Source organism: Oncorhynchus keta, chromosome 19 (genome assembly GCF_023373465.1).
Source record: "Oncorhynchus keta strain PuntledgeMale-10-30-2019 chromosome 19, Oket_V2, whole genome shotgun sequence".
Classification (NCBI taxonomy): domain Eukaryota; kingdom Metazoa; phylum Chordata; class Actinopteri; order Salmoniformes; family Salmonidae; genus Oncorhynchus; species Oncorhynchus keta.
Genome location: NC_068439.1, coordinates 36,496,732 through 36,511,006, shown reverse-complemented (window position 1 = coordinate 36,511,006; position 14,275 = coordinate 36,496,732). Strand labels below are relative to the sequence as shown.

The window sequence follows — 14,275 nt, the reverse complement described above, 5'->3', positions numbered from 1 at the left end:
ACCAAGTTATAATTCCCAACAGAGACATCATTCTATTTTGTCTGATGTTGTTGTACTGCATAGCTGTTGAGTTCTGTAGTAATGTGATTGTGAGGCCCCATTGTGGACAATAAATTTGAGTCCAGTTGCTAATTTAGAGTTGGCTTGGTTGACGTTTCCAAAATATCTGAATATAGGCTTCGGCATGACAGAATATGTAAATTACCTCTCCCCCTGCTGGTAAACATACGGTACATGCACCCATTCAAAATAATATTTAACACAGGTTCTGACTACCATTACTTTAGAAAATTAACTGAAATACCAGTAGACATTTTCATCATAATTATTGATAATCCTCCTGATGTCCGTTCTAACATTAACTTTATCGTTTTCTGTGCCACACAGAAAGAGGGCGATCAACAGATAACATCTCAAGTTGGAGGGAAGCTCACGACCTACACCCAAACAGGACTGGCGGCCGGTCAGGAGTACACGGTGACAATCAAGGGAGAAATAAACAGGAGAATGGGCACTGAGAGCACAGTAGAATTCACAACCCGTGAGTCATGAAACCACATTTTGTATCCCCTTATTAACATATGTTACTTTGGTTATCAATAGATATAAATGCTAAGTCGTCGTCCCCCATTGCTTTTCCCCGACCCACCACCCAGTTATCTCTGGACCCACAAACCTTCGAGTTGTGAAGACAACCACAACATCTGCAGTTGTCCAATGGGAACAATCGCAGGGACACGTCGACAGGTATCGCTTAACTGTTGCACCCAATCAGACAGACGGGACAGCCAAGGGAAGACAAGACCTGACCCTGCCCCCTGAGAGGGACTCTGCCCAGATTGACGGTTTGGACCCGGGACATTTGTATGACATCACACTAGTGGCTGAAAAGGGCGGGATCAAGAGCAAGCCAGCAACAGTCCAAGTCACTCCTGGTGAGTTTAATTGGATGGCTTACTTTAGTTACTACATTGCATATGAAAAAAATCCAGGGATGAGATTGTATAAGAAGCAATCTTGATTCATTAGGCCATATTCTTTATTCGTTTATTTGGAAATGAAGACCATAAAAATAGTAAAATATTTTAAGATAAGAGTTATACAGTCATGAAACAACCAATAAATGGTGAACTAAGCAGAAGAAGCAGGGGAGAAAGAGAAAGTCATCATTATGTTTATAAGAGAGAGAAATCTCTGACACAAATTGGATTCCCTGGCAATGTGAATGAATATGCAAGAGAGGCCAGCCCTGCTCCTGTGAACTGTTATCCCACTAAAGTTAACATGTCTAGACACGTCATTATTCAATAGAGCAGGTCATTGGAAGTTAAATTAAAATAACTTGAAATTAATTGAGGTACCATATTAAAACTGCTCCTGGAGCTAACCTGATCTCTCTTTGTAAAATATATTTTCATTTTCATTTTTCATTCTCTCTTTCTCGACAGTAGCGGCACACACTTAACTCACAACATTGAATATTTCAGCACCCGAACAATGAATGGAAAGGTTGTTTTGATGACCAAATGTAATACTCTTTCCACTTCTCCCTGCAGGTTTGGACAGCACATAGGGCAACTATTTATTGCACTAATGTCAATGCAGGTGTTGTTGGAAAACAGGATAATTCAAAGTGTTCAGTTCAAAGATAATATTTTTTGATTTTCCCATTTGGATCTAACAGTGCTTCCCTCTTGTAGTCGGATCAAAAAAACATATTGTTTTCTTTGGTTCCAAATGATCGCTTCATGCCTTTAGGAAAAGCCACAAAGACAATATCCAGGGTGACCATGGACACTGTGACCATGCAGCTAGCACCAGGAGTAGCAAGCCAGGAAGACCCAGCAGGGAATACAAAGCCTGTGGAAGGCCATCTACTACTCAAAAACCAAGGGTGAAGAACCAGAGAGTGGAAAGAATAGGAGTGGACCGGGCTCTGTAACAGTCAAAGGCTCCAATGGAACCAAAGAGGACCCATCTGTCACAACCAGTACAAGACCACTTGTCAACACAAAATACAGGGTTGTACATAAACCAGGTGATAGAATAACCTTGCCCAGGAAGCCATACATTGGAGACTCTATCCGTTGTAATGGTACAAGTGTAAGTCAGGGTGGGAGCAGAGGGGGTCACAGTCTTCTTAAAAAGACTTCAAGCAGAAACCCATTGGTGGGGCCAAAGGTCACGGATGCCTTAAAAACTGACACTAAAACAGAAAATCCCATCGTTGGGGACTGGACTATAGTTATAACTGTGAAAAACACTAAACTGAAGACATGTCCTCTTGGAGAAAAAGATAGAACTTGGACAAAGACATTCTGTTGGAATCCTTCCTGAAAATGCCACTCCGAGTTCTGGTTCTGAACAACCAAAAGTGATTCCCGGCTTAAAGGACCTACCTGATAGAAACATGGGTACAGAGACTGAAACAAATGAGCCAGGGCAAGGGACTGATGGCTTGGAGCCTACAACCACATCAGAAACAAATACTACTGTTCACCTGAACGCGAAGACATGTGTCGACAAGATTAAATTGACACACAGGAAAGTCAATGTGACCTGTAGAGAGAGAGTCATTGGGGGGAGGGTGAATGGCACAATAGTTCAAAGTAAACCCACAACAGGGCAGGGTTTTGCTGAAAATGAGGACAGTGCCCTAAAAGTGTCTGAAACAGGACATTCAAAAACAGCATACTCATACTCAGATAAAGATAATGTTGCAGAAGTGGGTATCAACAGAGATGGAGAGAAAACAACTGATGTGGGATTGTTTGGAACCAAACAAAACGAGACAAAGACTGAGAGTGGGCGGCTCACCACCTTTTTGCCGCCTCACTCCAAAGGGCCCCAAACCAACACCGCCCATACCTAAATATGAGACCATTCCTAAACAGGACACGTTCACCTTCTTCAGCTTCCACAAAACGAAATGAATCAAAGACCGGTATGGGTCAACCCATAACTGACAAACAAGTGGTGTTTGCAAAGACATTGCCTGTTTCCCAATCCTCAACCCTCCATCCAGATGCTCAGCCAGAGAGGGCACCAAAATCATCCATTGAATCAGAACAGAGTGGCAAAGAAGGCTATTCATCCTCGTCCTCCACTTCAGAGGAATCAGACTCTACTAAAGCAGTAACAGTGGACGGTATGAGCACAGACACAGACAGGGCCACTGACGTGGTGTCGTCTGGAACTGAACGAAACAAGTCAAAGACTCGGACAGTGGGCAGCACACCACCACCCTTTTGCCGTCTACCTCCAAAGGGCACCCAACAACGCCGCTCACACCCAAATATGGGACCATTCCAAAACAGGACACGAACCAACCTGAGACCCCCTCGGCATCCATCAAGAGGTCCCATACGCAGACCTTTACAACCTAAACTGACAAACAGGGACAACGGCATCGTCGTTCACACCACTCAACCGGAGGAGCAGGGCACCTACAGCACCAGCCAGAATGACACAAACACAGACCTTAAGCCCGAAACTCTCATCAAGAGAACAAATAACACAGCTAGTAAAATAGCAGGAGGTCATGCATATATTAGAAATAACGGTAGCTTGAGCCAAAGGAGCCAAGATACAAAAACAGGTCATCGTGACAAAGGGAGCCAAGTGAGTAAGACTGCTGATTCAACAGACAGAGCAAACCAGATAAACGGATCAGATGCCACTACTACTGGAAAAACAGGCCAGCCTCTAAACTCAGTGGGGGTTCAGAGCATAACTTTAATTACAAATTATAAACTGGGTGGTTTGAGCCCTGAATGCTGATTGGCTGAAAGCCGCGGTATATCAGACCGTATACCATGGGTATGACAAAATATAGATTTTTACTGTTGTAATTATGTTGGTAACCCATTTATAATAGCAATAAGGCACCTCTGGGGTTTGTGGTATATGGCCAATATACCACGGCTAATGGCTGTATCCAGACACTGCGTTGCGTCGTGCCAAAGAACAGCCCTTAGCTGTAGTATATTGGCCATATGCACCACACCTCATCAAGCCTTATTGCTTAAATATACAATGATCAAATAAACATGGATCTGTGCTAATCATTTGTATTTCGTGTTAACCCCTTGCTTATACCATGCTGTGCAGTAATTAGTGCAACTGTGATGTGTGTTGTTCATACTGGGTGCAATGTGGAAAAACAGGTATGATTGCCAAAACACCCAGAGAAAATGGGCTGTTGCTAACTGGGAAACTATCTGAAGCGCATCCCATCAACGAAATGTGAGCATGAGTTCATCATCTTCAAAATGTAGGTTATGCTGAGGGATACTCTCTAATATATAATCATTACAGTGCTAAATCTTACACAATAAACCCGGGATTACATAGCCTCCCTGGTCTATATACGACATGTCATATACAGCCTGTTGTTTTCCATTTTGTACATGGACATGTCAACCCAAACACATCCATGTGTTAAGCACGTACAGTGCCTTCAGAAAGTATTCCTACCCCTTGACTCATTCCACATGTTGTGTTACAGCCTGAATTCAAAATGGATTCAATATTTGTTTTTAGAAACCTCAGTTTTCTCACCATTAACCTCTAACTGTTTTAAAATCACCATTGGCCTCATGATCAAATCCCTTCCTCTCCGGCAACTGAGTTAGGAAGGACGCCTGTATCTTTGTGGTGACTGGGTGTATTGATACTCCATCCAAAGCCTAATTAATAATGCCACCATGCACAAAGGGATATATACAGTGCCTTTGGAATGTAATTCAGACCGCTTGACCTTTTCCACATTTTGTTAGGTTACAGCCTTATTCTAAAATGGATGAAATCATTTTTGTCCCTCGTCAATCAACACACAATACCCCATAAAGACAAAGCAAAAACAGGTTTTTAGATTTTTTTTTCTAATTTATTAAAAATAAAAACTGAAATATAAAATGTACAACTATTCAGACCCTCTATTCAGTACTTTGTTGAAGTACCTTCGGCAGTGATTACAGCCAGGTCTTCTTGGGTATGATGCTACAAGCTTGGCACACCTGTATTTGGGGAGTTTCTCCCATTCTTCTCTGCAGATCCTCTCAAGCTCTGTCAGACTGGATGGAGAGCGTTGCTGCACAGCTATTTTCAGGTCTCTCCAGAGATGTTCGATCAATTTTAAGTCCGGGCTCTGACTGGGCCACTCAAGAACATTCAGAGACTTGTCCCGAAGCCACTCCTGTGTTGTCTTGGCTGTGTGCTTAGGGTCATTGTCCTGTTGGAAGGTGAACCTTCACCCCAGTCTGAGCTCTGGAGCAGGTTTTCATCAAGGATCTCCCTGTACTTTGCTACAGTGCCTTTCGAAAGTATTCGGCCCCCTTGAACTTTGCGACCTTTTGCCACATTTCAGGCTTCAAACATAAAGATATAAAACTGTATTTTTTTGTGAAGAATCAACAACAAGTGGGACACAATCATGAAGTGGAACGACATTTATTGGATATTTCAAACTTTTTAACAAATCAAAAACTGAAAAATTGGGCGTGCAAAATTATTCAGCCCCCTTAAGTTAATACTTTGTAGCGCCACCTTTGCTGCGATTACAGCTGTAAGTCGCTTGGGGTATGTCTCTATCAGTTTTGCACATCGAGAGACTGACATTTTTTCCCATTCCTCCTTGCAAAACAGCTCGAGCTCAGTGAGGTTGGATGGAGAGCATTTGTGAACAGCAGTTTTCAGTTCTTTCCACAGATTCTCAATTGGATTCAGGTCTGGACTTTGACTTGGCCATTCTAACACCTGGATATGTTTATTTTTGAACCATTCCATTGTAGATTTTGCTTTATGTTTTGGATCATTGTCTTGTTGGAAGACAAATCTCCGTCCCAGTCTCAGGTCTTTTGCAGACTCCATCAGGTTTTCTTACAGAATGGTCCTGTATTTGGCTCCATCCATCTTCCCATCAATTTTAACCATCTTCCCTGTCCCTGCTGAAGAAAAGCAGGCCCAAACCATGATGCTGCCACCACCATGTTTGACAGTGGGGATGGTGTGTTCAGGGTGATGAGCTGTGTTGTTTTTATGCCAAACATAACGTTTTGCATTGTTGCCAAAAAGTTCAATTTCGGTTTCATCTGACCAGAGCACCTTCTTCCACATCTTTGGTGTGTCTCGTGGCAAACTTTAAACAACACTTTTTATGGATATCTTTAAGAAATGGCTTTCTTCTTGCCACTCTTCCATAAAGGCCATATTTGTGCAATATACGACTGATTGTTGTCCTATGGACAGAGTCTCCCACCTCAGCTGTAGATCTCTGCAGTTCATCCAGAGTGATCATGGGCCTCTTGGCTGCATCTCCGCTCTTGACTGCATTGTCGGAACTTGAAGCACAAGCATTTCGCTACACTCGCATTAACATCTGCTAACCATGTGTATGTGACAAATAAAATTAGATTTGATTTGCATCTCTGATCAGTCTTCTCCTTGTATGAGCTGAAAGTTTAGAGGGACGGCCAGGTCTTGGTAGATTTGCAGTGGTCTGATACTCCTTCCATTTCAATATTATCGCTTGCACAGTGCTCCTTGGGATGTTTAAAGCTTGGGGAATCTTTTTGTATCCAAATCCGGCTTTAAACTTCTTCACAACAGTATCTCGGACCTGCCTGGTGTGTTCCTTGTTCTTCATGATGCTCTCTGCGCTTTTAACGGACCTCTGAGACTATCACAGTGCAGGTGCATTTATACGGAGACTTGATTACACACAGGTGGATTGTATTTATCATCATTAGTCATTTAGGTCAACATTGGATCATTCAGAGATCCTCACTGAACTTCTGGAGAGAGTTTGCTGCACTGAAAGTAAAGGGGCTGAATAATTTTGCACGCACAATTTTTAAGTTTTTGATTTGTTAAAAAAGTTTGAAATATCCAATAAATGTCGTTCCACTTCATGATTGTGTCCCACTTGTTATTGAGTCTTCACAAAAAAATACAGTTTTATATCTTTATGTTTGAAGCCTGAAATGTGGCAAAAGGTCGCAAAGTTCAAGGGGGCCGAATACTTTCGCAAGGCACTGTATATATATATATATTATTTTTTTTTTTTATACATTTACAAACATTTCTAAAAACCTGTTTTTGCTTTGTCATAGATTGCTGATAATATTTGTTTTTATTTAATCAATTTTAGAATAAGGCTGTAACGTAACAAAATGTGGAAAAAGTCAAATACTTTCCATAGATATATTTTTTTACACATCTACCAATCGGTGCCCTGCTTTGTGTGGTTGAATCTGTGCTTAAAATTCACTACTTGATTGAGGGACCTTATAGATAATTATATGTGTGGAGTACAGCAATTGAACACGGAATGAGTCCATGCAACTTTTTATGTGATGTGTTAAGCACATTATTTAAGCTTGCCATAACAACGGGGTTGAATACTTATTAACTCAAGACATTTCAGATTATTTATTTTTTAATCAATTTCAAAGATTTTCTACAAACAAAATTCCACTTTGACATTATTGTGTGTAGATCAGTGACACAAAATCTCAATTTAAATCAATACAAATCCACACTGTAACACAACAAAATGTGGAAAAAGTAAAGGGGTATGAAAACTTTCTGAAGGCGCTGTACTCATGAAATTTACTATGATATTCATGAGACCATTCAGCTACAACCGCCATTCACTGCTGGTCTGATCTTCTCTCACTTAGGGTAAGCTTTAAGTCAGCAACCTTCATTGGCTCCCTTCATCACTCACAAATCCCAGGGTAAGACCACGGTTGGTCCCTATGGTTTTTCCTGATCTTAAGCGTGAAATGTACAGATTTTAATCCTATGAGTCTTGTTTAAATGTATTTGTAAAAAAATAATAAAGAACAAAATTCTACAAGGTTTTAACGATTAGCTAGTTTTTTATTTTATTTTTTTACAGAGGGCGAGGTCTCAAATGGTATTTGGAATCATTATGGCAGGATTCTGCTCACTCATGGTTGAAAATCTGTTGGTCAACACATTTCTTATTCCTTAGAAATTATATTTCTCTTGCTTTATCTCTCCTATTCTTGTATTAAAATTATTTGGGGTATGTATTTGTTATCAACATCTCTTCGATTTTTCCTGTCTTCTGTTATAACCATTTAAACGTTTCTCTTTCCTGCCAACCTTCTTTTTTTTCAGGATCAAAAGACCAGCTCAACATTAATATCTCATCCTTTTCCCTTGCTGCTTTCCAGGGTCCAACATCTGCATTTAACAGTGACACCTTTGTCTGTTTTAGTATATGCTGTACTGTGTATACTGTATATATGGTTGCACTGTACATATATACCCAAACTCAATGGGAGCACTAATAATAACAGCGTGAGTAAACAAGAAAAGTATGAGTGCACCTACATTTTAAGGTATATTGATCTTTCTTCTCCTCACATGTAGTATGACTTACCTCAAGTCTCCATTTTCTCTTTCTCAAATATATTCTAGCTCTGTTTCCATGTCCATCATTTTTCTCTCTTGATACTTTTTTCTTTCTTTCTTACAGTTTTTATTTGTTTTAATGCGTCTTTCAGTCTATGTTCGTCTTTCCATCTTTTGTTTCTCTTTTTCGCTCTCAATCACACTTAATATTCCCGTGTCATACCCAGGTCCAGAGCCTCCCTCAGGTCTTGTCTTCAGTGAAGTGACTGAGACGTCTTTCTCTGTGTCCTGGACCAAGCCAAAAGGTCCCGTGAGTGGCTTCAAGGTCACCTACACTAACACACAGGAAGGTAGGTGCTTACACTAAGGTTCTGGGGGTCAAAATCCTGGCTGTTGAGTCACGTCAGTTCATTGTGCATTCACATCGCAAGTTGCCCGTTCTATTCCAGGGGAGCCTCTCTCCGCAACAGTGGACTCTGGGGATTCCACTCTGGCACTGTCAAAGCTCTCTCCAGGGTCCTCCTATGAGGTCAGTGTGATATCCGTCCTTGGACTGGACGAGAGCGATGCAATCAAAGACCTGGTTATGACACGTACGTTTACTTCAGTCATACTGTTGACTTTCAGTTTTAGGATGAATACTAATTTACAGGAAGTTGTCAGATTGTAAATGATAGGAAGTTAGACTATCAACAGACCCTTTTTTTCGGTCCTTGGTGGTGTCTTAGTCAACGAAATTAAGTTAAGCATTCAAAACCACATGTATTTTTTGTTTTGTTTCTTACTGTCGTGTGTATAGTGTTTTCTCTGCATTTATATGGGTTCGGTGTTCATAATTGTTCTAGCAGGTGCAGGATCTGGGAAAGATCTGTGCATTTTCAAATTTTCTCAAAGGGTCTATTCTGGAGCTGTTTCAACTTCAATTTTTTTTAGCAAGAATGAGATTCAAATCTAATGATGTATCGAAAGGATTTGATTTCACGTTGTGATAACTAATGCTCCCTTTCTCTTGCCTTCATTTTTTTCAAACCCAAACCGATCTCAGTCCCTGACCCGCCGAGGGATCTCCGGGCCATTAATGTCACAGACACCAAGGCCTTGCTGCTATGGCGACCAGCACTGGCAACAGTCGACCGTTACGTCATAGTTTATGGCTCTGAAAAAGGTAAAGGGGTATCAGAAGTTGGATATCCATTACAACAATACCCCGTGGGGCTTTTAAAAGCCCGAGCCGTATTAGAGCTTTTCCTTTCCAGTTGGAGCTTTCACACAGGCCACAGGCAAGATGAGATCATAGTATTTGTATTGGACAGTCAGTTTATGACCACCCCAACAGCATTACAATATAAACACTGAGAAATAAATTAAATCCTGCTGCCTACCTCTCTCCACTGCCAATCACCTGCTCTCTCTTTCCGCTGCTTACTTGTTTCTGTGTCAACCAAGGGTCAGATGATGCCAAGATCACTGTATCGGGCAATGCGGCGGAGCAGCAGCTGAAAGGCCTACAGGGCTCCACTAGGTACACCGTCACAGTCACCAGTCAGCTGGGCAACCTGGACAGCTCTGCCGCCATCACCGTCTTCACCACCACCGGTGGTCAGTCCGCACAGACACCTTCTCAAACTACCTGAATGCTTAAACCAATCAACTCACCCGAGACCGAGCAGAAAAGGAAGGCTGATGTTTTCATTTAATTTTACAACTGAGCTTCTTGTGATTGTGTCCATGTCCATCTGGCAGGATCCAGGGGAGACGGGGAAGTTCCGCGTGACCTGAAGGCCAGTCAGGTGACTCCTCGCTCAGCGCTGTTGACGTGGAAAGCACCCTCTGCCGCCGTGGGAAGCTACAAGCTGACCTATCAAACGGAGGGACAGGAGTTGCAGGTGAGGAACACTGATTAAAAGGTGGAGACAGACACACATACTATTTTATTCAGGACAGTAAATTCGGACAAAATGCAACAAACTCTGGTCTAGAAAAATGACCTATTTCTTCTCAACAGGAGGTTACCATTGACTCCACAGTGACAGAGTTCAAATTGACTAGGCTGCATCCCATGTCCAAGTACACCGTGCATCTACAGGGGGAGAGGGGAGGGAGCTATACTGCTACAATTTCCACTGAGTTCACCACAGGTAAGTGGTCAAATATATTTGACTTTATAAAGAAACTTAACCAAACAAAATATATACATCGAAAGCACAGTTTCATAAAGTTAGGCTCTCTCTTTGATTTTGTCTGTCAGGGAATCTCCGATACCCCTTCCCAAGTGACTGTTCCCAGGAGCTGCTAAACGGGATACACGAGTCTGGAGAGGTGGAGATCTTCCCCAGGGGAAGGCAGGGGAAACCAGTGTTGGTCTACTGCGACCAGGTGACTGATGGAGGCGGCTGGACGGTAAGAGAAGATGACTGTGTGAGGGACCATGTGTCTATACTGTTGGTGAAGAGAGAGATTGTCATTTAAAATGTATTCAGATGTAGACAATAGATTTAGCATAAGTAGTGGCAAATGTAATACATTTGACTGCATAATAACTATGTCCCTTAAAGGAAAATACCACTCAAAAACTATCTTTTGTTATTTGGTATTTCATTAGTCAACAGTTGATACAGACCCAAAATGTTTTGCATGTCAGCAATCAAGTTTTCAAGATATGGAACTTTCAACATAAGTTTATCTTGAAGACATGATTGCTGACATGCAAAACATTTTGGGACTGGATCAACATTGGACTAATCAAATACCAAATACCAAAATAGTTTTGGAGTGGTATTTTCCTTTAACTGACATGAGAGGGAGTTAACAGTTGATTAAGGATGGTATATGTCCGCGGTATGAGCGTGTGTGCTTTACAGGTTTTCCAGAGAAGGATGGATGGGAAAACGGATTTCTTCAGAGGCTGGAAAAACTACAGCAAAGGTTTTGGAGAACTGAGTGGGGAATTTTGGCTGGGTGAGAGTCATTCGTCACGCTGTTTGTTTTCAACCACTTCAGCAGCAGTGCATCAGCATTACATCAAACAGAACTGCTATATTGACGACGCAAAAGCTAAACTATCTCACTTTTACGTAAACAGTGCAAGCCCTCGTGACAGATCAACTCTGTAAATAGACCCGTTGCTGGGCAGATAAATTAAACAGTATAACGCCAGATGAGAAGGATCAATTTAATGTGGAAATTTATGGCAAGACGGTAGAAAAAGTGACTCCTGGCACTATTGGTGCACAAACAGAAGGACAACCAAGAGCAGTAGCAGAGGGCCTATCACTCTTCAAAACCCTTTAACTTTTTTGGAGCGATTGGCTGAGCATTAACGCCAGTAGCGCACTATCCACTATTCATTCTAACATTGAGGCGCATCATGCTCATTTCTACTGTGTAGATCTGGTGAAAATAAGTCTTCAGCGCCCCCTAGAGCCAGTACATATAGTTTACTTCAGGAGCTCGGGCAGTAAGCAGTTTTTTGTGTGCTATAACACCTTGTTTCCCACTCATCTCTGTCCATATATAGGTAATGAGAACCTACACAATCTAACCAGCATGGCACCAATGACCCTACGTGTGGACCTCCGTGCAGGGGACGAATCAGTGTTTGCCAAGTACTCTGCATTCACAGTGGACACTGTTAGAAGGAACTATGCTCTCAAAGTGTCTGGGTACAGCGGTACAGCAGGTATGGACAGATTCTGTCCACGTAAAATGATGGACCTCTTATTGTGCATACTTCCACATAATCATTAAACCCGTCGCTTATTGTGTTCTCATTATCCCTCTATTCCACACCTACTGTTTCCCTCCTCACGCCTGCCATCTGCCTTTCCACTCTACTTCCCTTTTCCCCTTCCCTCTTGACTTTTTCGTCCCGGTAGGTGACTCTATGAGTTACCACAACGCGCGCATGTTCTCTACCAGAGACAGAGACCCCACACCTTTCATCACCCGCTGCGCCATGTCCTATAGGGGGGGTTGGTGGTACAAGAACTGCCACGAGGCCAACCTTAATGGCCTCTACGACACCAGTGTCAATCACCAGGTAGTACCAGCCGACTTCATACCTCATTTCACTATTTCAGAGTCTATATCACCAAAGTAATCCAAGGCAACTAATTCCAGAACAATCAATTACATGTTCGGGGTGGTTTGCTAACTGAATCGTCTCTGTGTCTCAGGGTGTGATCTGGACTGCCTGGAAAGGCAAGGACTTGTCCATCCCTTTCACCGAGATGAAGCTCCGACCAACATCTTTCACCCCTCCAACTCAGGGATAATGACAAAGTGGTGGACGGAAAATGAGAAAGGGGGAGAGGCACAGTTTATGAACACACACACATCCAGGTAACTGCTGAAATAAAGGAAACACCAACATAAAGTGTCTCGATAGGGCGTTGGGTCACCACGAACCAGAACAGCTTCAATGCACCTTCGCGTAGATTCTACCAGTGTCTGAAACTCTATTGGAGGGAGGCGACACCATTCTTCCATGATAAATTCCATAATTTGGTGTTTTGTTGATGGTGGTGGAATCTCCCATCTCCCCAAGTGTTCAATTGGGTTGAGATCTGGTGACAGACACACACACACACACACCCTTTAAACCCACTATTCTCCTTTGAGACCCCTCTTTCAAAGTCACTGAGATCTCTTCTTCTAGCAATGGTCGCCAAAATAATGGGCAACTGGCTATTTTTATACATGTCCCTAAGCATGATGGGATGTTAATTGCTTAATTAACTCAGGAACCATACCTGTGTGGAAGTACTTACTTTCAATATACTTTGTATCCCTCATTTACTCAAGTGTTTGCTTTATTTTGGTAGTTACCTGTACATAAGCACACATGCAAACCCACGCCCAGTCATGCATGCATACACAGTACATGCACCTATTAGCTACAGTTTGAAAATGTCCCAATGCCTTGCTCTCCAGACTAAAGCCATTCGATTTTTTCAAATGTATAGAGGACAGTTATCTGTATGTTATATTGTACAGTTCCTAGATTATCTTTGAGATTTCCCTTTTCTTTTTTTACTCCAAGTGTTGTGGCACCCCTTGCGTAAGCTGTAAAAATGTATGCACTGTCCCCTGGCTATGAGGTACAAGCGTGGAAATGAGCGGTGAATAACGGAGATTTCTGTTTGTACTTGACTGGCAATTATCGAGTTTTGGTGTTTGTCCTTTGTTTGTCTTATTTGTGGTTATATGTCCTGTATTTTCGGTTGCCCCAATTCTCAAATTGTAGTTGCTACAATAATAAAATAATGGTGGAACATGGGCGGCAGAAGCACTGAGTGTTCCGTTGTATGAGCAAGTACATGTACGTGAGTGAGGTTTTCACTGATATAAGCTAGGTGATAGATTTGGAGGCCTTGAAGATAAACTGTGCAGTGACAAGGAGTGACAATAGAGAGTTATTTTTGATGTTGAATACCCAACACTCTACCAAACTCCCCAAATAGATTTCTGGCTCTCACAGACCTGTAACTTCTTCTTTAAGAAGCTCCTCTGTCCTCTACTCGTTACCTATATTAATGGCACCTGTTTGAACTTGTTATCAGTATAAAAGACACCTGTCCACAACCTCAAACAGTCACACTCCAAACTTCACTATGGCCAAGACCAAAGAGCTGTCAAAGGACACCAGAAACAAAATTGTAGACCTGCACCAGGCTGTGAAGACTGAATCTGCAATAGGTAAGCAGCTTGGTTTGAAGAAATCAACTGTGGGAGCAATTATTAGGAAACGGAAGATATACAAGACCACTGATAATCTCCCTCGATCTGGGGCTCCACGCAAGATCTCACCCTGTGGGGTCAAAATGATCACAAGAACGGTGAGCAAAAATCCCAGAACCACACGGGGGGACCTAGTGAATGACCTGCAGAG

The 14,275-nt window shown here is 42.2% G+C and overlaps 1 protein-coding gene and 1 pseudogene across 2 annotated transcripts in view; both read left to right on the top strand.

Moving 5' to 3' along the window:
- LOC118398168 (tenascin-X-like) overlaps positions 1 to 13,663 on the top strand; it is a 30,959-nt gene extending 17,296 nt beyond the window's left edge. For both annotated transcript variants that reach the window (XM_052470424.1, XM_035793240.2), the window contains 13 exons: positions 388 to 541; positions 657 to 935; positions 8,613 to 8,735; positions 8,835 to 8,978; positions 9,431 to 9,550; positions 9,832 to 9,984; positions 10,129 to 10,271; positions 10,391 to 10,523; positions 10,634 to 10,785; positions 11,247 to 11,343; positions 11,903 to 12,064; positions 12,261 to 12,424; positions 12,561 to 13,663. In XM_052470424.1, the coding sequence (XP_052326384.1) occupies positions 388 to 541; positions 657 to 935; positions 8,613 to 8,735; positions 8,835 to 8,978; positions 9,431 to 9,550; positions 9,832 to 9,984; positions 10,129 to 10,271; positions 10,391 to 10,523; positions 10,634 to 10,785; positions 11,247 to 11,343; positions 11,903 to 12,064; positions 12,261 to 12,424; positions 12,561 to 12,659 (1,923 nt within the window). In that variant the 3' untranslated portion in view covers positions 12,660 to 13,663. The remainder of the gene's footprint in view (positions 1 to 387; positions 542 to 656; positions 936 to 8,612; positions 8,736 to 8,834; positions 8,979 to 9,430; positions 9,551 to 9,831; positions 9,985 to 10,128; positions 10,272 to 10,390; positions 10,524 to 10,633; positions 10,786 to 11,246; positions 11,344 to 11,902; positions 12,065 to 12,260; positions 12,425 to 12,560) is intronic.
- Positions 1,125 to 3,063, top strand: LOC127909381 (uncharacterized; annotated as a pseudogene).
- Positions 13,664 to 14,275: the final 612 nt, after the last annotated feature.